At 41.0% G+C, this 25,229-nt stretch overlaps 2 protein-coding genes across 6 annotated transcripts in view; one reads left to right on the top strand and one right to left on the bottom strand.

Moving 5' to 3' along the window:
- The first annotated feature begins 549 nt into the window (after positions 1-549).
- On the top strand, positions 550-12,122 carry PRDX6 (peroxiredoxin 6). Its single transcript, XM_050767961.1, has 6 exons — positions 550-567; positions 735-901; positions 4,733-4,889; positions 8,687-8,833; positions 9,602-9,748; positions 11,109-12,122. Exons 2-6 carry the CDS (start codon positions 807-809, stop codon positions 11,235-11,237), a joined length of 675 nt encoding a protein of 224 aa, XP_050623918.1. The 5' UTR covers positions 550-567; positions 735-806; the 3' UTR covers positions 11,238-12,122.
- An 11,196-nt stretch (positions 12,123-23,318) lies between these two features.
- Positions 23,319-25,229, bottom strand: part of SLC9C2 (solute carrier family 9 member C2 (putative)) — a 100,301-nt gene continuing 98,390 nt past the window's right edge. For all 5 annotated transcript variants that reach the window (XM_050767721.1, XM_050767710.1, XM_050767753.1 and 2 more), the window contains one exon: positions 23,319-23,941. In XM_050767721.1, the coding sequence (XP_050623678.1) occupies positions 23,906-23,941 (36 nt within the window). In that variant the 3' untranslated portion in view covers positions 23,319-23,905. The remainder of the gene's footprint in view (positions 23,942-25,229) is intronic.

The raw sequence follows: 25,229 nt of genomic DNA, 5'->3' as shown, positions 1-25,229 counted from the left end.
CAAACAGAAAGGGGAGGGCAGAATAAAAATAAATAAAAGTTTAGTTACATTACCCTAGTACTGACGTTGGTACGGGAATTTTTGCTGCAATAAGAAAACCACTTCCTCTGACATAAGGTCACCCACACTTCTGGGTCTTACCACATCCTCTTAGACAGCTCATCGTGGCTGGGCTGGCTGGGACAGTCAGGACTCCAGACGCTCACACTAAAAGAGGGATGGGAGTCGAGGAGTCACTCCACTCCTCTGTAGGGAGCTGGCCGCGAGTGGGTGAGCAGGAGAGTGCGCGCGGATCCGTGCAGCGCCCAGGGCGGCTGTGCGAAGCCGCCACAGCCTGCGCGCCCCGGCGATTCTCCACCCTGGGGCTAGCCTGGCCGCTTCGTTCCTCTTCCTTCCACCCCCAAAGCGCGCAAGCCCTGCAGAGTCAAACCTGGCGCATCCTCAAGCCTCCAGGGGGAAACGTGACTGAGCCCCGCATCACGTGTGTAGAAACGGCCTATAGTGTCCGAAGGATGCCACCTAGTCGCAGGCCCAGCGGCGCCACGGACAGCGACCGCGGTTGTCCAGGTCGCGCCCCGTCGCTGCCCGGCCCAGCCCAGCCCATCCCCGCGCCCCGCCGCGCCCCGCCCCGCCCCGCCCCCGCGGCCCGGCCCCCAGTGGCCAGCCTCCCGCGGCCCCGCCCCCGCCGCCCCAGTACCCGCCCCTCGCGCCTTCATTTATTTCTCTGCGCGCAGGGACCGGCTGCTTCTTCGCCAAAACCACCCGATTGCTTGCTGTCCCAGCGGCGCCTCTTCGTCGCCGCCGCCATGCCCGGAGGTCTGCTTCTCGGGGACGAGGCTCCCAACTTTGAGGCCAATACCACCGTCGGCCGCATCCGTTTCCACGACTTTCTGGGAGACTCGTAAGTGGCCACCGCGTAGCCCTGCCCTGGCCTTGGTTGCGCCTGGACTCGGAGGTGCCTTCCCTATTTCTTCTCCCTTCCGTCCTCCCTGCCGCTCAGCCCCCTGCGCCGCTCGGCCCCTCCCCCGCACCGGTTTCCGCGCGCGCCAGGCCGTGTGGCCCCTGCTCAGCGTCGGCTGCGCCCCCGGGAGCTGGCACCCCTTCGGCCTGCCCTGCGCGAGCCACTGGATCCCTCCAGGCCTCCCCGCCTCCGGCGTGGCTGGGCAAGGCCACGCCAAGGTGGGGGATGGGGAGGACAAAATTGGGTTCTGCAGGTTCTGGAAACTCACTGCCCGTGGGAGGGTTTGTTGTCCGTTGAACTCGTCTTAGTAAACTGCAGGTAGCGTGGTCAGGCCGAGGGCGCAGGGGCGGGTCGGCATTGGCGATCACTTCCCCGGTCTAGTGCCCAGGGTCGCACCGCCCTCCCTCCCACCCTCCGTTCTGGAATTTGCTCCCTGGGGAGGATGGGTGTCTGAAGCCAAAGTCGGAGGACACAGCTGCTGGCTATATGTTACAGGAAGGCCAACGTATTGTCTGAGGGTGCAGGGTATTTGCAGGCTTCTGGGCACAAAATGTGAAATTTAAAACCACTAGCTGCCTAATAGGTGGCCGAAAGACTTTTTGTCCAGACCCTCCTTCAATGACCAAGATATGATTTGATAACAGCTTTAGGAAGAGCCAAGAACACTCTGTGTAGGTGTGCCTTCAGAGATTCCAGAACTTGCAACGCTTAGAGGGAAGGACTTTCTGACGCCGTTCAGCTGTAGTAGCCTATTCTTGCTAGTGATGGCCGTTCCAGGCTCCAGGACACGTGTACTCCCCAACTTTGAGACTCTTTTGTTTCCCAGTGGCTTGCGCCTCACTGTCCTCTCCACTTTCTGCCTTGCTTCCAGCACATAAGCTTGCTGATGATAGCCAAATTGATGACCTGTGATCTGACTTGGCAGTTTTGCCATTATGAATAGGAGTAGTGAATCAGTGTTGCCTTTTTTTTTTTTTTTGGCAGCTCCTGGATTAGCAAACTGGAAGTTGCTTAGTTTTCATCAGAAGCATTCCAGGCATGTCTAGTTATATTATGGTTCTGGAGTTCTAGTGGTCCCACTACACTGTGGGGCTCCGAGGTTTGACGACAGTTCTTCCCCAGTTTATATCCTTTTTATGTACAGTATCCAGGGAGACAAAGAGAGAGGCTTATGAAATTAATCAATGATTGGACAGGGCTGTGCAGAGAACCAGGGAGAGATTCTTACACATCATGTGCCTACCCGGACCCTTACAACCTCTTAGGTCCCTTTTCCAGCCACTGAATAGAGGAAAAAGCTTTGTGAAAGATAGGACTAGGCCAGAAAAAGGTTGAAAAATTGAATATTCAAAACTTGAACGCAGAAAAATACTTTAGAAATACAGCTTATGGCCAGTCTTATACTTAGGATCTAGGTAGTAGTATTTCTCCAGTAATCCTTGGGATTTTTAGAGTTGTGTTCCTTCCCATTTCTGCCTTCAGCCCTCACCCCCATGAAACATAAACTATTTCCAGAACTCTTAGCTTGTGTAGATTAAATATTAGCATAAAACGTATTTACTGTTCCAACAATTAGAAATGTTGTCGCTTTTTAAGCTAACCATACTTTTTTGGGGTTTCGTTAATGTTTATTAGCCTCTAGATCCATCTAGATTTGATCAAAAGTGGTACTTTATCAGCCATAGTTAGGAACACGATAAAAATATCTGCATTTATTAACTAATAGACAAGTCTGCCTAGGATCAGGCGTAGTATTCCCTACCTTACCAGGAAGAGAAGTTTGAGCCTTTTATATGTTTATGACATGGATTTTTGCCTGATTTTTCCAAACTCTATTCTGTATATGATCCCAAGTCAGACTGTCAATTTTTGATCCAGGTATTTTTGAGGAGAAAAAATTAAAATATCTTTCTCTACCTTACCCCTGATCATTGTAAACAACTAAAGAGGTTGGGTGCTACATTGGGTGAGTTTACTGGACCTTATCACTGTTTCTGTAAGTGGTAGAAGTAGCTTCTTCATAGCACATCTTCACTACGCAAAATATGTGTTTTCCGGGGTCTTCTGGGGCTTAGTAAATGGAAACCATTCTCTTGAAGGAGGAAACCTTTTGTCTTTTGAAAATGGGTAAGAAAGAAAACGGGAGAATGTCACTGAATTACTCTTAAGTGCAGCAGTAGGAAGACTTAGAGGGAAAGGAAGGCCAAGGTGAGACATTCTTGGAGTTTATCCTACTTGTAGCCACGAGGTAAACTGGAGTTTCACTTCTGAGGGAGGGAAGGACGTGAACTGGCTTAAAACCAGTTCCTTTCGCATGATTCAGCAAAACAGTCTCTGCCGACTGACAATGGAAAAAGAACTCCTAACTTTTCTAATTCATCCTCCCTTTAACAATACAGGAGGAAACGCCCTGTTCCATTTCTTCTCAACTTTTGGAGACCTTCTGTTAAGTCTCATCTAACCATTAAATAGATTGTTTTCCATAGAATCTAAGGCCTAGATTTTACTCATAGTGATATTATCTACTTCAAAAGATATACTCTATGTTCTTCCTTTTGCCCTTCATAATAAAGTGAACATAGTGCACACCTCCACAATCTTAAAAAATATATGTTAGCTTTCTTCCCAGTCTTGCCATAGGGCCCTCCATCCTTTTCGTAAGAAGATCTTTTTCCTTCTTGAAACCTTGGGAGTTGAGTGGAAGCTGTAAGTGGGAAGGAGGTGCCCTTGTCTTTGCTTGTTCTCTGTACTCAGGGAAACTTCGGAAAGGTCAGCTTGGCATCTAGGCAAGATTTAGTTATCTACTAGTTTAGGATCCTGCCTAAATCATCTGGTTTAGGATAGTTTAAATTGATGGGGATGTGGAGAACTGAGTGTTCAATTTTCCTTTTCAGTTGAAAGAGTAGTTTCTGTTGCCAAGGAGAAGGAAATGGTACTTCAGCTTTCTTAGTGGCCGCTTGAAACGTGCTCAAAATCTATAAAATCTTAGACAATGATGACTTAGATCTTAGTATTTACCTAAGAATTTGCTATTGTAGAAATCTACATTGTAGGCTATCAAAATTCTACCTGCTTGGTCTGAAGAAAGAAGAAAAACTGCAAATGAAGAGATAGGTAAAACTGTTAAGGTGATACTGTTTTGTCAGAGTATAAATATTGGGTGTCTTGTTTGGCAGGTTAGATAAGTAAAGTGGTTTTACAAGATTTTGTATCCACTTGCTTCGAAGAAACCAAGTGTCGACTTCAATTTTTACATATAAATAGAGGATAGAAACCTATTTATTTCAGATTACATAAGCTGTTTATTATTGTAGTCAGGCATTTGTTTGGATTGAGAGCATACTGGGACATCCATTATTGGAGCTGAATGTCATGGTCTGTGCTAGAAAAAATGTAGAAAAGGATAAGAAGAAATAATTAAGTTTTTTCAGTAAGCTACTTGGCTTGAACAGCACAGATTTTATTAGCCAAAAAGGAGTCAGGGTGGCACCATAATTATTAAAGGAAGCAACACCTTAAAATTAGTCTTTTTAAATATGTGTCATCTTGAATTTCATATCTTTGATTAAATCGGGCTATAAGCATAGGCTTCTCTAGAGGTAAGTAGATTGAAAAGCATTCCTCAACAGAAAAGTTTAGAAGTAAATATCGTCATAAGCATTCATTTAAAAAAGAAAGCCTGTTTTTGATTCAGAAGTTGTGACTTTTCATTCTCTGTGATGTTGGTGATAACTCTTTATTCAACTGTGACCTTGTTTTTCTTCCTTTCAGATGGGGCATTCTCTTCTCCCACCCTCGGGACTTTACCCCAGTGTGCACCACAGAGCTCGGCAGAGCTGCAAAGCTGGCACCAGAATTTGCCAAGAGGAATGTTAAGTTGATTGCCCTTTCAATAGACAGTGTTGAGGACCATCTTGCCTGGAGCAAGGTTAGTATCAATTGGCATGAACTTTGAGCCTGAGATTATAGGTCAAGTTATAAATTATAGAGTCCTTGGTTTTTGAGGTTAAGGTACAACTAAGCTTTAGGTTCAAAGTTCACTGATTATTTGAAAATTTCAGTTGAACCACACAGTGATCACATTGCTAAATCCATTGGTCAGTCAATTCTCAGACCTCATCTTGGCCTGCCAGCAGCATTCAACCTAGGTGATCACTGTTTTCCTTTCTTGGCTTCTAGGACACCACATCCTAGCTGTTCCTGCTCACTGATTCTTCATCTCCCAACTCCTAATTTATGCTGAAGTTACCCTGAACTTATTTCTTGGACCTCCTCTCTTTTCTGTCTGTACTCTTTCCCTTGGAAATGCCTTTAAATACCATCTATGTGCTGTGGTTCTCAAATTTTCATCTCTAGGCCAGACGCTTTGAGGTTCATGTAACCACTGCCTACTTAGCATCTCTCCTGGGATGTCCAGTCATCTCAAACCTAGCATGTCTAAGTAGGCCTCATTCTTAAATCCAGAGTTTTATTCATCTAAGCTAATGGCAACTGCATTTTTATAATTGTTCACGCCCCAAATCCAGGAGCCATTCTGAATTCTTCATGTTTTTTCACATCATAACATCTGATTTATCCTCAAACTTGTCAGCTCTACCTTCAAGATATGTCCTGTATCATGGATGGAAGACTGACTCCCAAGGGATCTGTGTGACTTACCCTCACCTCTTTTGGGTCTCAACTCACAGGACATTTCATCAAAGGCTTTCTTGTCCTCATTATCTAAAATGATAACTCCTTTTCACATTCACTATCCCCTCCTCCTCAGCACTCAAATACTCTGCATATTACCTATTTAGTTTGTTTCTTCCTAGTAGAGTGTAAACTCAGCAGGAACAGAGACTCCTGTTTTGTGCACTGCTGGAACGATGCTCACTACTCAGTACGTCTTAGGTGATCAGTCAGTATTTGTTGAATGAATTAACTGAAGGAAATACCTACTTTTAGCAAAAGAATTTACTTGAACAATAAATTTGGTGGTCTGAATTTACCTTGAAAACATTTTAAGGACTTCACTACAACATGCGGTTAAGTAATAATGGTAACTACTTTTTGAGGGATGTATACTAGAAACTGTGTCAAGCATGTGTAGTTGAATAAAAGATGTATTGACCTGTGAGTTAGGGATCTGTGGCTGCATCCTATAGCAGTTAACACTAGTTAATCCTAAATATCTGAGACTAGAAGAATCATGTGTAGGAGAAAAAAGAAGGGCAGTTATCTATCTTGAAATAGAATTTTTTTCATTCCTTACATTTCTCAGTGAGTGGTAACTGTAGTTTTCACTATCATTTTTCATTTTCATTTTTGCAGTTGAGAATACTTTTTTCACTTAGAAACTTGGAGGGACTTGCCCAAGACTGCCCAATGGCAATGAGATTTGAATCTCAAATCAATGGTCTTTTTAATATAAGATGATAAAAAGTAGGATTTAGCCTAATTTAGGATAGAATAAAGCCAAATAATTTAGGATACTTTCTTTGGTGTTCATGGGTGTAATATAGTGTCCATCATGCAAGTGGCAGAGTAGAGAATTAGTGCATAGCAATAATTAAAGTGACATATTGCCAAAGGAGGTGTTTGTAGCCCATTATAGAATAGCTTTTAAAGTATAGAAGCATACACAGGTTTATTTTACCCTGAGCTTCTGCCTTAGAAGTTTTCACAATTGTGATTACATTGAATAGGAAAAAAGTCTGAACTACCAGAAGGAGTGCCCAAACTTTGACATACACCTGATATATAATAATCTGCCTCTAGCATGAGACTATATTAATTATTATTTAGCTCTGGTGACTTAATAGGCAGCCAGTGACAACAGAAAGTTAAGATAATAAAATGAAAGAATGTTAGAATGTGTTGTCATCCAGGAGCCTCAGGCAGGAGAATGGCTTGAACCCAAGAGGTGGAGGCTGCAGTGAGCTGAGATCATGCCACTGCACTCCACCTGGGCGACAGAGCAAGACTCCACCTCAAAAAAATTAATAAATAAATAATAAGAATTTGTTGTTATCCACTTCAGAGCTCATCAATGCCACATTTGTTACATCTCTGTTGAGAAATCCACAATGGTTTTGTATCTGCTATGCCACCAAGCTCCTGTTTTACTTTCAAGCCTACACATAATAGACCTGATTCCAATTTTAAATCATTTTTTCCATTACTTGCTAAACTCTATCCAACTAAGTTCCTCACTCTCCTATCAATAGTTTATGTACAGAGTTGCCCACATGTTTCATTAATATCGTTCCTGGACAAGTGCACTAGCTCACACCTATAATCCCAGCACTTTGGGAGGCCAAGGCAGGTGGATCACAAGGTCAGAAGTTCAAGACCAGCCTAGCCAAGATAGTGAAACCCCGTTTCTACTAAAAATACAAAAACAAATTAGCCGGGTGCGGTGGCGGGCGCCTGTAATCCCAGCTATTCAGGAGGCTGAGGCAGAGAATTGCTTGAACTTCGGAGGCAGAGGTTGCAGTAAGCCGAGATTGCACCACTGCACTCCAGCCTGGGTGATACAGCAAGACTCTGTCTCAAAAAAAAAAAAAAAAAATTTTTTTATATATATATATACACATATATGTGTATATATGTGTATATACATATGTGTGTGTGTGTATGTGTGTGTGTAGTTCTGCTCCCTAGAATGCCTTTCTTTTCTCTGTGAAAAATCTTACCCATCCTTCAAGGGCCCAGATAGAAGTCCTATTCTTTTCTTGAAGCCTTTTCTAACTCTTGGAGTCCTACAAATGGGAGTGTTCAGTACTTCAGCATTTACCGTCCACCTTTTAACATTAGTCTTGCATTTGCTGCTGCTTCATGCTGGAATCATCTCTAACCAAATTAGAAGTTCCTTTGAAGGCAGGAGCCATGTCTTACTCATCTGTATTCCACATGTACTTACCATAATGCTTAGCCCACCTTAAGTGCTATATCAATGCTTAATCAAATAACAAAACTAATTTTTTTTTTTCTCCAAAAGCTTCCAGGGATAGAAAAAGTAGAAATAAATGGATGAATAAAGTTTTACTAGGGAAGGAGGGAGACATATCATTTTTCCTTAGTTCAGACTTGAAATGCTTTGTTTTCTGTTTGAATTTCACCCTAGTTTAGGTTTACCTCTGCCTTTTCACCCATTTATTTTTGACTTGTCCTTCAAGTATATATTCAACTCTCCATTCTTGTGTTTGCTTTGTTTTGTGATTTTTTGTTTGTTTGTTTTTTGTCATTTCTTACTATTTGTCTTGTAACTTAACATCTGAGTCAGGGTGCTTTTGAGGCAGGGACCAGAGCTATAAGATTTTCTTTACATATGGTATTATTTCTAGATGTGATGGATTTAACAAACCTGTTGTATCTGATGGTTTTTACAGTATTTGGGTATCCAGAGGTGCCTTGTATTTGGATGTAACTAAATTATTGCAATGTTAAAGGGGTTGCTGCTGTTTTCTCATGGCAGTGGAAGCATGCTGAATTTAAGAGAACTGGGCATGAAAATGGCTTTTGTCCATGATTACAACCTAAGTACTGTACTCTGCTGTTATTCCTGGCAATAATTGGAATGAAAAGTGTTGATTTACTCACTTTTTAAAATTAAAATTGCTTAAAGAAAATTACTGTGATTTGGTCCTCTTTCCTGTCTTGCAAGGTGATGGCTGTTAACTGATGAAATTCAGAGCATGTGTTAAGTTTAGATTCCTCTTTCCCCTTTTACTTGTGTTTCAGGATATCAATGCTTACAACTGTGAAGAGCCCACAGAAAAGTTACCTTTTCCCATCATCGATGATAAGAATCGGGACCTTGCCATCCTGTTGGGCATGCTGGATCCAGCAGAGAAGGATGAAAAGGGCATGCCTGTGACAGCTCGTGTGGTAGGTCATACAAATTCATTTTGTAGTCAGCATAACTGATCAGGCTGTATGTCCATGTAAATGCTCGTACCAGCTAGAGGAGATAGGGGAGTATCTACAATTATGAAATAACTGTGTATTGGCAACAATATCACTGATTATCTGTAATGCTGATGCAAAGTGGCTGAAATTTTCAACTAAATTTTTCAACTGCTTAATTCATAGTTCATGGAAATCTACCAAAAAAAAAAAAAAAAAAAAAAAAAGTTGTTTATCCTAAAATGTCCTCCAGAATTGAGAAACCTTTTCATAGCTCTCCTGACCACCCTGTCTTTAAAGTGATTGGCCATATCCTTCTTCATAAGGCAGCTCTGTTTTTAAATTTTTATTTGTTCTGTCCTCTGTCCACTAGAGAACAAACCCGATCCCTCATCTGAATAAATGCACAACTATTCAAGAAACAATATCAACTCCCATTAGTATTATTTTTATGATAGTCATCCCCAACGGACATAGCCTTTCCTGGATTAAATTTGCATATCAGTTTTTCTTACTGGGATAGCCAGAACCAAATGGAATTCCCTTCTAAGTTTAGAAAATAACAGAGAGAAGAAAAGTATCTGTATTCCAGCCATCCACATTAGCAGTTGGTGTATCCTTTTGGTGCTTTGTTTTGGTCTTGTTTTTATACCCTTGAAAATTCTTAATGACTGCAGAGCTTTCTAAGTGGCTTTAACATCAAAAACACTCAAAGAACTCTTCCTATTTATGCCTTTCTGTGCTTTGCAGGTGTTTGTTTTTGGTCCTGATAAGAAGCTGAAGCTGTCTATCCTCTACCCAGCTACCACGGGCAGGAACTTTGATGAGATTCTCAGGGTAGTCATCTCTCTCCAGCTGACAGCAGAAAAAAGGGTTGCCACCCCAGTTGATTGGAAGGTAAAGATGTTTTTTAAAAAAAAGCAGTTTCTGTACTTGCCTGAAGGGCCAGTCTCTAAAGGGCCAACTTCAAGGTCTGTGTTACCTGGATCTCTGTGTCTAGCACGCAAGTACACTGGGAGGATTTTTCCTCATGACTGAGTCCAAGATTTGCTCACAGGCCCTTTTCAAGGTTTTATAACTAACACCTTTTATGTACAACACAAACTCTCTGTATGGCTTTCTGACTTTTAGATAATTTGGAAAAATTATTGGTCAGAATGATTCCTTTTCCTAATAGAAGGTTTAAAAAACACACACACACTTTTATCTAACCCTTCCCTGATGGCACAGTATTTATCGCACAATCTTGATTTGCCATTTCTGTTAAGTCATGGATATAAAAATACTGGTGTATTAATGTCATTAAGTATTTCATTTCTCTTAAGCTTCATTCTTTTAAACCTGTGCTAGAATTCTCCAAAATTTGTTCATACACTTTTAATCTTTAAGACATGGATAACATCACAAGAGTATCTTAACATTGCTACATTTTTAAAATAATGCTAACCTGAATACCAGGTTTTGTTTTGGTTTTTTTCTGACAGACAAATCACTTAAATTCTGTATCCACTAGTTAATTTAATATTACTGATTTATGTACTTATTGAGCGCAGATAGTAGTGAACTGGGGGGATAGCAGTGAACAATAGAAGGTCCTTGCCCTCATAGAACTTCCATTCCAGTGAGTGGAGACAAGCAGTAAACAAGTTTATTAAGTGGTAATAGCAGGTGCTACAGGGAAGAATCAAGCACAGATGGGGAGAATAACAGTACAGGGGTGGGAGAGTGACTGTCAAGGAATGCCTGTCTCTGAAGGGACTTTTGGGAAGAAAGACACAGAGAAGATGTGACCAAGGCATATGTATTTGTGAGGGACGAGCACTACAGGCAGAAGGAGCAGTTAGTGCAAGAAGCTGGGCCTACAAATGAGCTTGGCATGTTGGAGGAATACAAGGAAAGCTAGCATGCCTGGAGCAGAAGCCGCAAAAGGTGGGGTGAGGGACAAGAGACGAGAGGAGGCAGGATTCCATCACACAGGGCTTGCAGGCCATGATACTCACTTAGAATTAAATGTAAAGTGTGGTGGCCGGCTGTTACTGGGTTTAAAACGGCTGTTTCTTGTTAATATGGGGTAACTACTTTCCCGCCAAAAGTGCCAAAGATCAACTTGGAAAACAAAATCCTCAAAGAGGGGAAGAGTGAAGAACACTTGATTAGTCTCATTAGCACCTGTGGCTACTTTTCTAAAGTTAATTCATGAAGGCCTTGAAGCTTCACTATGAGATTGAATTTCACCATTCTCAATGTCTTTCAATAGGATGGGGATAGCGTGATGGTCCTTCCAACCATCCCCGAAGAAGAAGCCAAAAAACTTTTCCCGAAAGGAGTCTTCACCAAAGAGCTCCCATCTGGCAAGAAATATCTCCGCTACACACCCCAGCCTTAATTCTCTTGGAGAAGTTAGTGCTGTGAGCCAGAGGATGTCCGCTGCCAATCATGTTTTCCTGCAGCAATTCCATAACCACATCCTGGTGTCATCACAGCCAAGGTTTTTAGGTTGCTATACCAATGGCTTATTAAATGAAAATGGCACTAAAAGTTTCTTGGGATTCTTTACTCTCTGCCTTCACCAGCAACCAATTCCATTCATACATCAGCACTCTACTGGTTCTGTTTGAAATATGTTCTGTATTTAAAACTCAAATCTTGTTGGATCTCTGCAGGGCTTGTGACCAATGAGGTCATATTGGTTGATGGTTGAGAAAGCTTGCTTCACTCTGCATCAGAGAATGACTATCATTTTTTTTAACTATCCTATCACGTCCTCTCTTCTGTCACCCATTTTGAAGAGTGGCAGAACTTGAGGTTCAGCTTCCTCTGTAAATATCCAAGTATAAAACCCAGGAACTTCTAGAATAACCCAGATGTGCTTTAATATTCTTTTAATATGTTTTGATCACAACTCGGGGAAAAAAGCTTTTTAATTCTGTACCTTTCTAGTAGATAAGTGAAGAGCAGGGGAAGAGACCTTTAAATATTTTGCTATAAAAATGTGTGATAAGTTTCTATCAAAATGGGGAGATTGCAGAAAAGGCTTCCCTTGGCTTCCAAGGATGTGTAGCAGGTGTGAGGAATGCTAGTGCCATGTGCCTTTCACAAAGAGTTTGCATTTATCAGTCTGCTTTCCGATGATATGTACATGAAAGAGTACACCATGTGAAGAGAAGAGAGAATGGTTGAAAATGTTTTATTATAGAACTCTTGCAGTGAGTTGCTATTTTCTAGATTTTACTTTTTAGGGAACAAAATAAAATCCTTTGTTAAAACTGGGTCAGAGAATTCTGTTGTCACATTTTGAAGTATCAGCTTAGACTTATGTCCTGAAGGGCAGAGGCTTCCTTCTTCCTAGGATTGGCATGAGTAATTTCTTCCAAAGACAGAATTTATATAAGATTTTATATAATTTTATATGTAAGATTTTATATAATGAAAATGGAGGAACAGCTGAAGAACGTGTGATGTCACAACATGTCTTGGTCCACTTTGCTCCTTCATGTTACTTGCTTGGATCCTAGAGTCCCATGATGTTATAATCCCTGGTATAAAGAGCTCTCCTAGCCTAATGCCTTAATGGGATTGCTGGGTATAGGAATGTGAACCTCAAAGATAATGGTACATCTGTGCTTTTTGCTGCTCTGAACTAATACTCTCTCAGACTTTGATCATACTCTACTAGTAAGGGCTAGGTTTAGAAAAGGGTGTCCCGTTTACGGTGTCTTAGTCTGCTTGGGCTGCTATAGCAAAAATACTATAGACTGGGTGGGTCAAACAACAAACATTTCTCACAGTTCTGGAGACTGGAAGTCCAAGATCAAGGCGCTGGTAAATCCTGTCTGGCAAGGACCTGCTTCCTGGTTTGTAGTTAACTGCCTTCTTGTTGTATCCTCATATGACCTAGAGAGGGATCATCGCTCAAGGTCTCAGAAGGTCACTAATGACATTCATGAAGTTCCACCCTCATGACCTAATAATTACCTCCCAAAGGCCCTACATTCAAATACCATCACACTGGGGATTAGGCTCTAACATAAGAATGTTGGCGAGACACATTCAGTCCATAGCACCTGGTATGGTCCTTTGTATGAAACCCCCCCCTTTTTTTTTTTTCTTTTTTTGAGACAGAGTCTCACCCTGTCCAGACTGGAGTGCAGTGACGTAATCTCGGCTCACTGCAACCTCTGCCTCCCAGGTTCAAGCAATTCTGCCTCAGCCTCTCGAGCAGCTGGGACCACAGGCGGGCACCACCATGCCCAGCTAATTTTTGTGTTTTCAGTAGAGATGGGGTTTCACCATATTGGCCAGGCTGGTCTCAAACTCCTGACCTCGGGAACCACCTCCTCGGCCTCCCAAAGTGCTGGGATTACAGGCATGAGCCAGTGCGCCTGGTTGAAACCTCTATATTTTTATTGAATAGAATAATGTAAAACGAGCCCTAATGCCATGTGCTAGATAAGTCATTAAGCCTTTAGTTTCCTTGATTTCTCCACATGTAAAATTTGAGTAACACTAAGAAGATCGAGAATGTAGGTAGAAATTCCAATTCTGGGGAATGCTGGTTTGAAAGAGACAAGAGGGCTAGCTAGTTTCCTGCTCTCATTCCTCTGCAATTCAATATATTTTACCCTGAGCATGGTGTCATGCACCTGTAGTTCCAGCTACTTGGGAGGCTGAGAGCAGGAAGATTGCTGGAGCACAGGAGTTTAAGTCTAACCCGGGCAACATAGGCCCAGTCTCTTAAGTAATTAAATGCTCTCTGTCCTCTTACAGCAAATCTGACTATCCCCAGCTTCTGTTGTTTCCCTAGCTGTCAGGGTGCTCACTGCTGTCTTCTCTTCACTTTGATATTTGCCGCCTTTCGTTCTTGTCTCTCTCATGGAGAGTCTGGCTTCACCTTTTTTATGATGATAGTTCAAAGTTTAAATCTCCAACATTAGTTACTCAGATTTGAATCTTGTTTACAGATGGATGGAATTTGCTGTTTAATTTGCAAATTCTAAATGGAACTCATCAACGTTTTCTCCAACCTCAAACCTATCTATTACCCCTCTTACCTCTTATTCAGCCTTGGTGTGTGTTTGGCTATATATACTATTCTACCTGTATAGATGATGTCAGTATAAAAATGCTGAAAGAGAGCTCAAAGAAAATGGGTCACGTACCCTCAAATTGAATTCTGATTCTGTCACTAAGCAGCCATGAAGCCATGAGACCTTGTGCAAGTATTCTTTTCCAGACATAAAATATTACCTAATGAATATGCATTTCCAGGGTAGAAGTGTTCCTTAAGTACATTTTTAAATACAGTCATGCATTGCTTAACGACAGGGATATGTTCTAGGAAAAGCACCACTAGCCAATTTCTTTGTTTTGTGAACATTACATAGAGTATACTTATACAAACCTAGATGGTATATATTTTTATTTTCTATATATTTTATCATTTTGAAAACCAAATGTCCCAGCATCATTACTGAATATCAGTCATTTCCCTACTTGATCTGCGGTGCCAACATCAAGTGCAATATATTAGGTTTCTATAAATGCTCCGTTAAACACTTATGAGACCACTGTCATATATGTGGTCCATCATTTGTCTGAAGCACTGTTATGTGATGCATGACTGTAACACTATTAGGCGGGGAAAGTAGAGTCCCCTTATGAGAATTGCTGCCCTCAGTTTTCATAGAAAATTTTCATTATGCATCCAATGATTTATTTATAGGAAGTGAATTAATGTATGACTACTGCAACTATGAAAGAAATACAACTTGAGAGGCAGTCTATGTGACCAAAGAGTTGGGAAATGCTTTGGCTAGTCTTTTAAAGTGTACAGTCTTCTAAGGTGACCAAAGTGATAGACTTGTGATTCCTTTGTTGTCGTCTTATCAAAAGTCTGATCTTACCCCCAACCTCCAACCAAAAGATAGGGATCTGCAGTGAGAAGCTCAGCAAAGGGATTAGAAGCCAGAATGGCTGTACCTAAATGGCCAAGTCAGGATGCCAACTACTGGGTGCAGTGAACTGGCTTAGGGATTTACTCCCTCACATCCATTTGACCCTTCCTCTTTGAAACAATGCAAATGGAGGAAATGCTGACAACATTGATTCTAGCTGAATGGGCATAGCATTTAACTGGTTAAAAGGCCATTGCTACCCTCTTGTCATTCAGAAATGGCCATGTAATTCGCTTCTTGCTGATGAGACACAAATAAGAGGATTGTTGGAGGTTTCTAGAATTCTTTCCCACTCTGGAGAGCAATTTTAAGCACTTGTTTGTCTCCCACTGGATATACGCAAGAAAACATGAAGCACTAATTGCTGCTGGTAGCTGTCTTACCACCTAGGAGTAGTGAATCAGCCGTAGAATGAGGCTGAAAAGGTGAACAGCAGAGTGGAGAGAAAGAAAAACTCATATTTGATGACCTTCACTGAGTCTACCAACCACAAACATGTCCTACCTCTTAACTTGCATTGCATAAAATTAAAAATTTCTTTAGTATTTAAGTCTGAGTTGGGTTTTCTGGTACTTGCAGCCCCTCAGTATCCTAACATACGCTTGCGATGAAGTATTATCCTCTAGTTGTCTCAAATATATGGTGATGTACTGCCTCCTAAACAAACAGACATATGTTTTCTTCTACTTCTGTATCACCTATAGTTGTGGAACTCAGGCTTCAATCTGCAGTAAACCACCTGAGGAGCACACTAAAATGCAGAGCCCAGAGACCTACCCCCAGGGATTGATTCCGTAGGTGGCTATAAATCCATTTTCTTTAACTTTAAAACAATATTTTAGACACCGGGTCTCACTATGTTGCCCAGGCTAGTCTCCAACTCCTGAACTTAAGAGATTCTTCTGCCTCAGCCTCCTGAGTAACTGGAATTACAGGCACATACCACCACACCCAGCTCATGAATTCACTTTTGACAACCCAGGTGACTGTGACACAGAATACAACAAACACTGCTGTTGTTCAACCGATATCCATTTCCCTTTTAAGCCTTACTAAGAAGACCAAGATTTCATAAGGGTAAGAAGGTGAGGTGCCGGTTCATCTCAAGGTGAATTTTGAAATAAGTGTGGCCATGTGACAGTTCTGGCCTAGGGTCAGGTCCCTTCCTAACTGAAAAGGCAAAGCCTCATTAGGAGAAAGCTCTTGGAAAACAGTTGGGAGGCCTGGTGTTAACAGGTGTTGTTTTGCCACCGTGAGGATAAATATCACAAGCCAAGGATAAAGGAGAAGTAGGCTACAGGAACCCTGGGTCCGTAAAAACATCCTCAAGGAGCCGCACCACTCCTGTCTGCCTATTTCCAGACATCCAGTTAAACTGGAAAGATGGACCCCTACGTGGTGATGCCATTGTGGTCAGGTTTCCGTAATGTTCAGAAACACCTCATATTTGTTAACACACAGATGCTCCAAGGACCACGGTGAGAAATACTGCCTTATTAAGCTAGGTATCCAGAAGTTTCTTAATGGTTTGAACTTGACTTCTTCTCTTGTATTCCCTTCTATTCTTACCTGTGTCAGAGGTGTGTGAACAAGAGCAACTCCATCTTAAATAGGAGCTGGGTAAAATGAGGCTGAAACCTACCGGGCTGCATTCCCCGACAGTTAACGCATCCTGAGTCACAGGATGAGATAGGTCAGCACAAAATACAGGTCCATAAAGACCTTGCTGAGGAAACAGGTTGCAGTAGGCCAGCCAAAACCCACCAAAAGCAAAATGAAAAGAGTGACCTCTGGTCGTTCTCCCTGCTACACTCCCACCAGTGCCGTGACAGTTTACAAATGCCATGGCAACGTCAGGAAGTCACCCTATATGGTCTAAAAATGGGATCCACCCCAGTTTAGTGTACCATCAAGAAATAACCATAAAAATGGGCAACCGTCTACGGAGTAACCATTCTTTTATTTCTTTACTTTCTTAATAACTTGCTTTCACTTTGCACTCTGAACTCGCCCTGAATTCTTTCTTGCACGAGATCCAAGAACCCTCTCTTGGGGTCTGGATCTGCACCCCTTTCCTGTAACATATTTCTGGTGACCACAAAGGGACTATCGTGCAGAAACCCTGACCAACGGCTACCTTTGCGTAAGTAGTGGGGTCCTGTAACATCTTTCTGGCAACAAGGGAAGTGACTGTACTGCAGAAACCCCCGACCCAAAGGCGAACTTTGGGTAAGTGGTGGGGTCCAGTAACATCTTTCTCACAAACCACAAAAGAGACGATACTGAGGAGACCCCCCACCAAACCCAAGGAAAATAGACTGCAGCAATAATTGGATGACTTGGGGTAAGCGGTGAGGTACCCAGGTAAAGAATGGAATTGGGTTAGAGGTCCCCCTTAGGGGAATTAAGAGTCTCTCCAAAGACTGGGTAGGTTAAAGGTCCCTCTTAATAAAAGGCAAGGACGCTTGACTGACCTTGGGTTACAGGCCCAACTTAGGAGGGTTAGAATCCCTTCTAAGATTTAGAGGGTTGGTTAGAGGCCCCTCTCAGTAAAGTCCCTAAGAACAGGTTTGGCACTATGGGATGTTAACTGCTATTCTCTTTGGATTAATCTGCCTTGTACTCTTTGCTGACAGCTATGGGTGACAGGATTAGGCATGTACAGGATCATGGGACATGGGGAGCTTTTCCCCAGCTAAAAGGGGAAACTTGAGAGCTAATGGGACTGCTGGAAAAGACTCCTTTGCTACCAACAAGCGGCCGCCTGGACTTTTTCATTGTCAGAGGGAAAAAGTGGGTTTCCCTGGCTTCCCTAAGCCTTCACCTTCCCCACCCTGCCACAGGCAATACCTTCCTTCTCTACCTCTTTTTTTTTTTTTTTTTTTTTTTTTTGAGATGGAGTTTCACTGTTTCACTCAGACTGGAGTGAAGTGGTATGATTTCGGCTCACTGCAAACTCCACCCCCTGGGTTCAAGCGGTTCACCCCCCTCAGCCTCCCTAGTAGCTGAGATTACAGGCACCCGACACCGCGCCTAGCTAATTTTTGTATATTTAGTAGGGATGGGTTTTTGCCATGTCGACCAAGCTGGTCTCAAACTCCTGACCTCAGGTGATCCATCTGCCTCGGCCTCCCAAAGTTTTAGGATTACAGGTGTGAGCCACCACTCCCGGCTCTACTTTTCCCTTCCTATCTTTTATTCAGGGCAACCATCTTGCCCAGAGACCACATGTTGAAACTCCAAGTCAGAGGTTGGATTAAAGATGACAGGGCCCATTTGGGGGCAAATTTAAGCCTTGCCAGTTTGATATTGGGTGCTAAGCGGAGTGGCTAATGTCTATGTTTTATCACATGTATTTTGCTCTGGTCAGAATGAAAAAAATAATTTTCCTTTATGATGCGGCTTGGTCCCTAGGGCAATGGTGCCACAAGCCAGATCACTAGGGCCACTCAGGGAAAGGGAAGCCAGAAGCCTGGCGTGCCAGCAAAAGGGTAAGCATTTCCGGCCAGTTAGATTTCTGGCTTCTCTCTCTCTGTGCAAACGGTTAAATGAATGATAAAAAACAAATGAAACAAACACAGTGTTTATCTCCTCTGTAAGGTTTCGATTAATGTGAAAAAGAATTCTAAGGCTAGTCTTAAGCTGATGTATTTTGTAGTATAAATTTGTTTTTCTGTGTCGAGGGGTACTTCAGGATAAAACATGGACCTAGAACACCTGTAAGCCTGCTTTTCAAGACCCAGCAGGCTGGTCAGTAGCAAACTGGACTGCAGTTCCCTAAAACAAACAAAAAAAAACTGGATAAAGTCTCCACCTTGTTTTATGTCCTTGGGAGCCTGACCTTTTAACTATGTGGCGGTACTTTCTTTTGGTCTCCGCCTTCAGGGAACAGGAATTTTAGGGTTCATGTCATAGTTAGCTTTAAAAATCATATTAAATAGTTAAAAGTCTTCGCAAGCTCAAAATTAACTATTCTAAATTCCTGGGAAAGGAAACGGAGGCCGCCCTGTGCTGTAGCTCAGTAACAAAGGTTTTTGCACTTCAACAGTGGTGATCCAGGTCCATTTCCCCACCCAGGAAGTAAGTTGTTTCTGGTTTAATATCTGCACGACCTTGTCTATTCTGTTCTCCTCCAGGGACTGTCTTAAATTTTCCTTTCTCTAACCACCTGGGAGGTTACCTTTGGTAAAGTTCAAAAGCTAGAAATATTGGCTGTTTGGCATAAGAAATTCTAAAAGGACTTTTGAGTGCTATCGTTAAAATCAGTTTAATTAAAAGCAGATATTCAAGCTCTAACAGCCTGGACTCCTTGGGAAAAGAGGCACCAGAGACCAGTTGCCAGGCTCTGTTCTTCCAAGGGCTCCACCCTAAAGCCAGTAATCCAATTAAGAAACTTAAAACTTGGCAAATGAAAAATTTTACAACTACTGTAGTAATCTTCTTCTGTCTTTCTGTGTAGCTATATATGTGTTGTGTGTAATGTTTATATAAAAGAACTCTAATTAATTGGCTTAAACATAAATAAACACAAATATTTTGAAAGCAAAATAAAAACTGTAATGCCTTTTAGTTCATGTAACTTTAGTAATTTTGGGGAAATAAAAACAGCTTTAAAATGGTTGATAAAAACATTTAGTCTAAATCATGCAGATCAGATATTAAGTTTGCTAAATGCTTTAAGGTCATAAACAGCTTCTTTGACTTTTAAAAATTGTTCAATTTACCTACCTTAAAGCCATTAGATTCTAGATATGGCTTGGGGACATGTGAAATTAGCCATGTCCCCTACCTATACAAAGAAGATTATTTAAAAAGAGATTTTATATAAAAAAGGATCTCGTGTGATAAATTCTTGCCCTAAAGTTAAATGACTGGTTGTTTAAAAGTAAGAATATTTAGGGCAAATCAGAAAGTCCAAGAATGTCTTAGATAGTCTGTGTAAATTGTGAAAGATTTGTGAAAGGGAATTTATGCAAGAAACATTGTACAATTCAAAGGTTGTTAGGCCTCCTAAATGCTTCATAAAATGCCACTATGACTCCTACTGTACAACTTGCCTGCTTTACTGCTAGATAAGGCATGGGAACATGTGGAGTTAGCCACACCCCTAGCTATGCTGGAGAGTCAGCCCTTATCTGCACTTCTGCCTGCTGTGTCCTAGGCTAGGCTCCACACCTAGCATACAATTCAAATTGCTTACTAACCAAGGCTTTCACCAAAAGTAAAAGTCACTAAAAGTTAACATTTAAACATGTAATTGAGACTATTGAAGAAACACTTTTACCTGTAAGGTGTGCAACGAAAGTAAAATGTATTTTTGGTAAAAGATGACAAAAAGGCATGAGAATGTAGATTTTTTTTTTTTTTTTTGCCTAAAGGGTTAAAGAATTGTTTTAAGTAAGACAGAATAAAGCTAAAGGTTTAAACAGTTGTAAAAGGTTTGTAAAAAAATAATTATAAAAGAGAGTCTGTGTGTGGACATTGGCTGAATTAAAGGGATATTATTCAGTTTTTCTATAAATTAAACACTGGAATAAAAGCACAACAGGCTTTTCTTAGAGCAAAACCGTGCTTATGATCTGCTCTTTAACAAAAACTTGTAAAGGGTTATAAAAGGCTTATGAGAATCTTACCTTATGGTCAAACTAAGATTGGATGGATTTATTTATAAGGTTTTATTAAGAATTGGGTTTGACATAAATAATGCACTAATGCAACAGTGACATTTGGTTTATTCGGTACAAAAGTCATAAAGGAAGTATTGTCAAATATAAAATGGTGTTTGGTTTTCTTTGGGCTGTATTTTCGTAACTGTGTTATTGGTATATATTCCAAAATTATGGGAAACTCCTATAACTCTGATATGACTTAGTGTACATTATCAGTAACAATTATAATTGTTACACAAAATCACTGTATGCCACAGAGGTAACAAATTTCCTTGTCAATTGTTTCTTTGACTGTGGCTGCCCTAAAACATTTTGTAAGCCACAGACAATTGTTAACTTGTTTTAATCCTCTTCAGAAGGTGGTTTGTAATCAATTATAGAACTCTAACAGGTGTTCTTAAATGCAGGTTTTTCTAATAACTTTGGAGATTGTAACATTAGAATAGAGAAAACACCTTTTAGAACTCTCATGAAGAGCTGGACTGTTCATGAATATAAAATAGAACAGGTCTTAACTAAATTAACTGAACCAATGGAAGACTGAAGTAATCCTTTTAACTTTGCTTAAAATGTTGCTGATCCTTTGTTTTGTTTTTCAGAGTCAAGGAAACTTTTCTTTTGAGCTTTTCTATTTATAGCTTTTAGCAATTGAGTAAAATATACTACTGTGAACAAAATTTGGAGTGTATTTGTTTCTCTCTACCTGATTTCTCCAGAATTTGGAAACTAGTTGTGAGTATTCTAACTTATGGCAATATAGTTATTTGCATAAGTACAATCAGAATCTGTTTTCTTTTGTAAAAGGGCACAATTGGAGAAACTGGTTATTTTACCAAGGCTTTTATTGGAACGGTGTGTTTTCCTTTAAGGAATTAAAATTAACATGTAGAGCCAGTAAAAGCCCTTTGGGGAACTGGCCTCATACCTTGCCTACACAGTCCCTGTACAGGGTTTCTGACTTGTGGTAAGTAAATGTCACTTTCTATCAAGTCCAGTAGAAGTAGAAGTAAGTTATCTTGGGACTGCAAGAGGAAAGAAACTTACCCAACTCATAGGTATTAGAGGGTACAAACCCATGGCTGGACTCAGCTTTTAAAAAGTCTTATCTGAGATTCCTTATAAAACAGAGTTCTATCAAAGCCAATTTAAAAACCTATGTGAAAAATAATTATTCTTGCTGCACTTTATACAAATAATCAGGCCAAGTATAATAAAGTAAATCAGTCTCACCATGATTTGTCTTTAGTAAAAATGGATAACTGGAGAGAGAAATATTATGTTTCAAGAACTATGGGACACTTGTTATTAAATTCTAGTCTCATTAGTTGTTTCTGTTTCTGCAATTTAGGCTAACCCTGCTTACTCCTGTGAACCAACCAGTAATCTCTGACTGTTGCTCAGAGAAAAACAAGAGGATGGGTAATATAAAAGTCTGGATCAGTATTCTAATTCTGGGCACATTACAACCAACTAACCCTATACCAGCTTAGCTCTAAAAGTTGCCCAGTTCATGAAAAGCCTTCTAATTTAGTTTACTTAGAATATAACTTTACTTATTTTGCCTTACTCTTGTGGAATATATTACTGTTATACTCTTTGTGTAGGAAAACAGAACAAGCCTACTAAATGTTTCTTTCTTTATTTTTTCTTTTTTTTTGAAATGGAGTCTCGCTCTGTCACCCAGGTTGGAGTGCAGTGGTGTGATCTCAGCCCACTGCAACCCCTACCTCCCGGGTTCAAGTGATTCTCCTGCCTCTACCTCCTGAGTAGCTGGGACTACAGGAGCACGCCACCATGCCTGACTAATTTTTGTTTTATTAGTAGAGATGGGGTTTCACTATGTTGACCAGGCTGGTCTCAAACTCCTGACCTCATGATCCACCCACCTTGGCCTCCCAAAGCGTTGGGATTACAGGCATGAGCCACCATGCCTGGCCCTAAATATTTTCTTAAATTAAACACTTATTAATCTTCCAGATATCACCTTTTGTCAAAATTCAAGAATTATGAATGAACCTTACCATACTGATGCTTTCTTACTAAACTCCTCTCCACCCTGAATGCAAGAGATCCTCATAGTTAGGCAAAAATATCATCACCCCATTCAACCTGAAAAAGCTACGGAAGATGGATCTTCATCCCTCTGCAACCCTCAGGATTAAGGTTTCCCCCTCCTTTTATAAAAGGGAGGGGGAAATGTCAGAGACATGTGAACCAGAGCAACTCCATCTTAAATAAGAGCTGGGTAAAATGAGACTGAAGGTTACTGGGCTGCATTCCCAGACGGATAAAGCAATCTAAGTCAGAGGATGAGATATGAGGTCAGCACAAAATACAGGTCATAAAGACCTTGCTGATAAAAACAGGTTGCAGTAAAGGAGCCAGCCAAAACCCACCAAAACCAAAATGGCGACAAGAGTGACCTCTGGTTGTCCTCACTGCTACACTCCCACCAGCACCATGACAGTTTACAAATGCCATGGCAACATCAGGAGGTTACCGTCTATGGTCTAAAAAGGAGAGGCATGAATAATCCACCCCTTGTTTAGCATATCATCAAGAAATAACCATAAAAATAGGCAACCAGCAGCGTTCGGGGCTGCTCTGTCTATGGAGTAGCCATTCTTTTATTCCTTCACTTTCTTAATAAACTTGCTTTCACTTTGCACTGTGGACTCGCCTTGAATTCTTTCTTGCATGAGATCCAAGAACGCTTCTCTTGGGGTCTGGATCTGACTCCCTTCCTGTAACACCACTATTATGGTTTTCTTCTAACGTATTATGTATTCCTTTCAGTCTTGTTGAGATGAAAAGGAATAATGGGTTCTAATAATAAACAGTCAACCATAAAACTCAACTTTATTTGATTTTTAAAAATAAAATGAAAGGTGACATCAAACAGTACTATGCAATATGAGAATATTAATTTCTCCTAAATTTTACTGAAAGCATAAGTTACTTACTGAAAGTTACTAAGATTGTGGAATATAATTCAGTTTTTCAATATTTACCAAATTGGGAAGGGGAGAACAGCTACACTCTGGAAAATATTAGGGAGGCACTAATTATAACAATTTCACAAATGAAAATTACAGATTCTATGCTTTAGATAGTAACATATCGGTTATACAATACTTTTTATAATGCACTATGTTAAAATTTGCTCTTAGCTGGAAACAGGGTTTCATTTGATAAGACATATGTTTCAGTGTATTTTATATTATCCCGAAGAATTTTTTAACATTTCAAATATAATGCAACTACTTAAAATTAAGAATTTTTACAGCAGTCCATCCATTGCTTATAAAATAAATGCAGCAGTAACCTGTTTCAGTAGCTTCTAAGTAAACTCCTTGGAGATAATCCTTTAGCATTTGAGTGAGGAAAGTAGCTTGGTCTTTAACCTGACTCCACACATCATATTTGTATCATTAATACCCTTTTCTAAAATGGTATCCAGTTTTCAACTATAAAAGAAAGTCAAAAGTTAAATATTAGCCTATAAACATTTCAGGAAAAACTTCTTAACTGTTAAATGGAACCAGAAAACTTATGTAAGCATTTCTATTTTATTATCTGAAACATTCCTCCTAAAAGATCTTCATGTGAAGAATTTTGAGTGATGCATATAATTAATTACATGTGCATCTCTACACTGTCATCTTGTGAAGAGATACTACATTAATTCAATGAGAGTAGTCTATCAAAGGTGTGTTTAAGAAGAAGAGAAATGTTACAGAAGTTGAATTCCAATTAACTTTATGACTGATTGCAGGGCTACTGGAAACTCTTCCTGTAAATCAGAATGGGAATCTTTTTAAGTAATGGGGGCTGGGCAAGAGAGTAACAAATGAGGAACTCAATTATTTGACTCTTAATTCCCCTTTGTGAAATAGGGTCCCTTTAAGAGAGAGGAGAGGAAGGCCCTGGGAGGGATGCCTAAAAAGAACGAGGTTACCTGGTTTAAAGGAACTATTGACCATAAATTTGGTCAATGCAACTTTCCTTTCCCCAACAAATACACTGCAAACCACCTTGATTATCATAAATAACAGTGGCAGGACCAACATTGCTATTAGAAGGGTCTTTGGGCTGGGGATGAAGTGGGCCAAGGGACTTCTCTTGCTGTTTATGGCCGGGCGTGGTGGCTCACGCCTGTAATCCCAGCACTTTGGGAGGCCAAGGTGGGCAGATCATGAGGTCAGGAGGTCGAGACCATCTGGCTAACATCGTGAAACCCTGTCACCACTAAAAATCAAAAAAAGGTAGCTGAGCATGGTGGCATGTGCCTGTAGTCCCAGCTACTCCAGAGGCTGTGGCAGGAGATTTGCTTGAACCCAGGAAGTAGACGTTGCAGTGAGTCAAGATTGTGCACTGTACTCCAGCCTGGGTGACAGAGTGAAACTCCGTCTCAAAAAAAAAAAAGCTCTTTATTTGGGATGACTTGGCACCTGGCTGGGAAAAGACTAAAGGCCCTTGAAGCCTGTGCTTAGCACCATCACTACTATCTGGCCCACTTCAGCATTTGCCTAGCATCCTATTACCCTGTCAGAGTCATCTGCTCTTCCAGTCCACCCAGCAGTCTGCTCTGGCCCAAACAGGAGGCCTAATAGAGACCTCTAGAGTCATGAGTCTTGCAGGCTGCCTCACCACCACCAGACTTGTCTCTACTCTGTCCTGGTCCCACATGAAAGGCCCACGTTCCTTTTCAACTCTAGGCATGACTTCCAGCCTTCTCAGACTTCTCTAAATTGG

The sequence above is a fragment of the Macaca thibetana genome, chromosome 1 (genome assembly GCF_024542745.1).
Source record: "Macaca thibetana thibetana isolate TM-01 chromosome 1, ASM2454274v1, whole genome shotgun sequence".
Taxonomy (NCBI): Eukaryota; Metazoa; Chordata; class Mammalia; order Primates; family Cercopithecidae; genus Macaca; species Macaca thibetana.
Note: the sequence above shows the minus strand (reverse complement) of the source record. Positions and strands in the feature narration are given on the sequence as shown.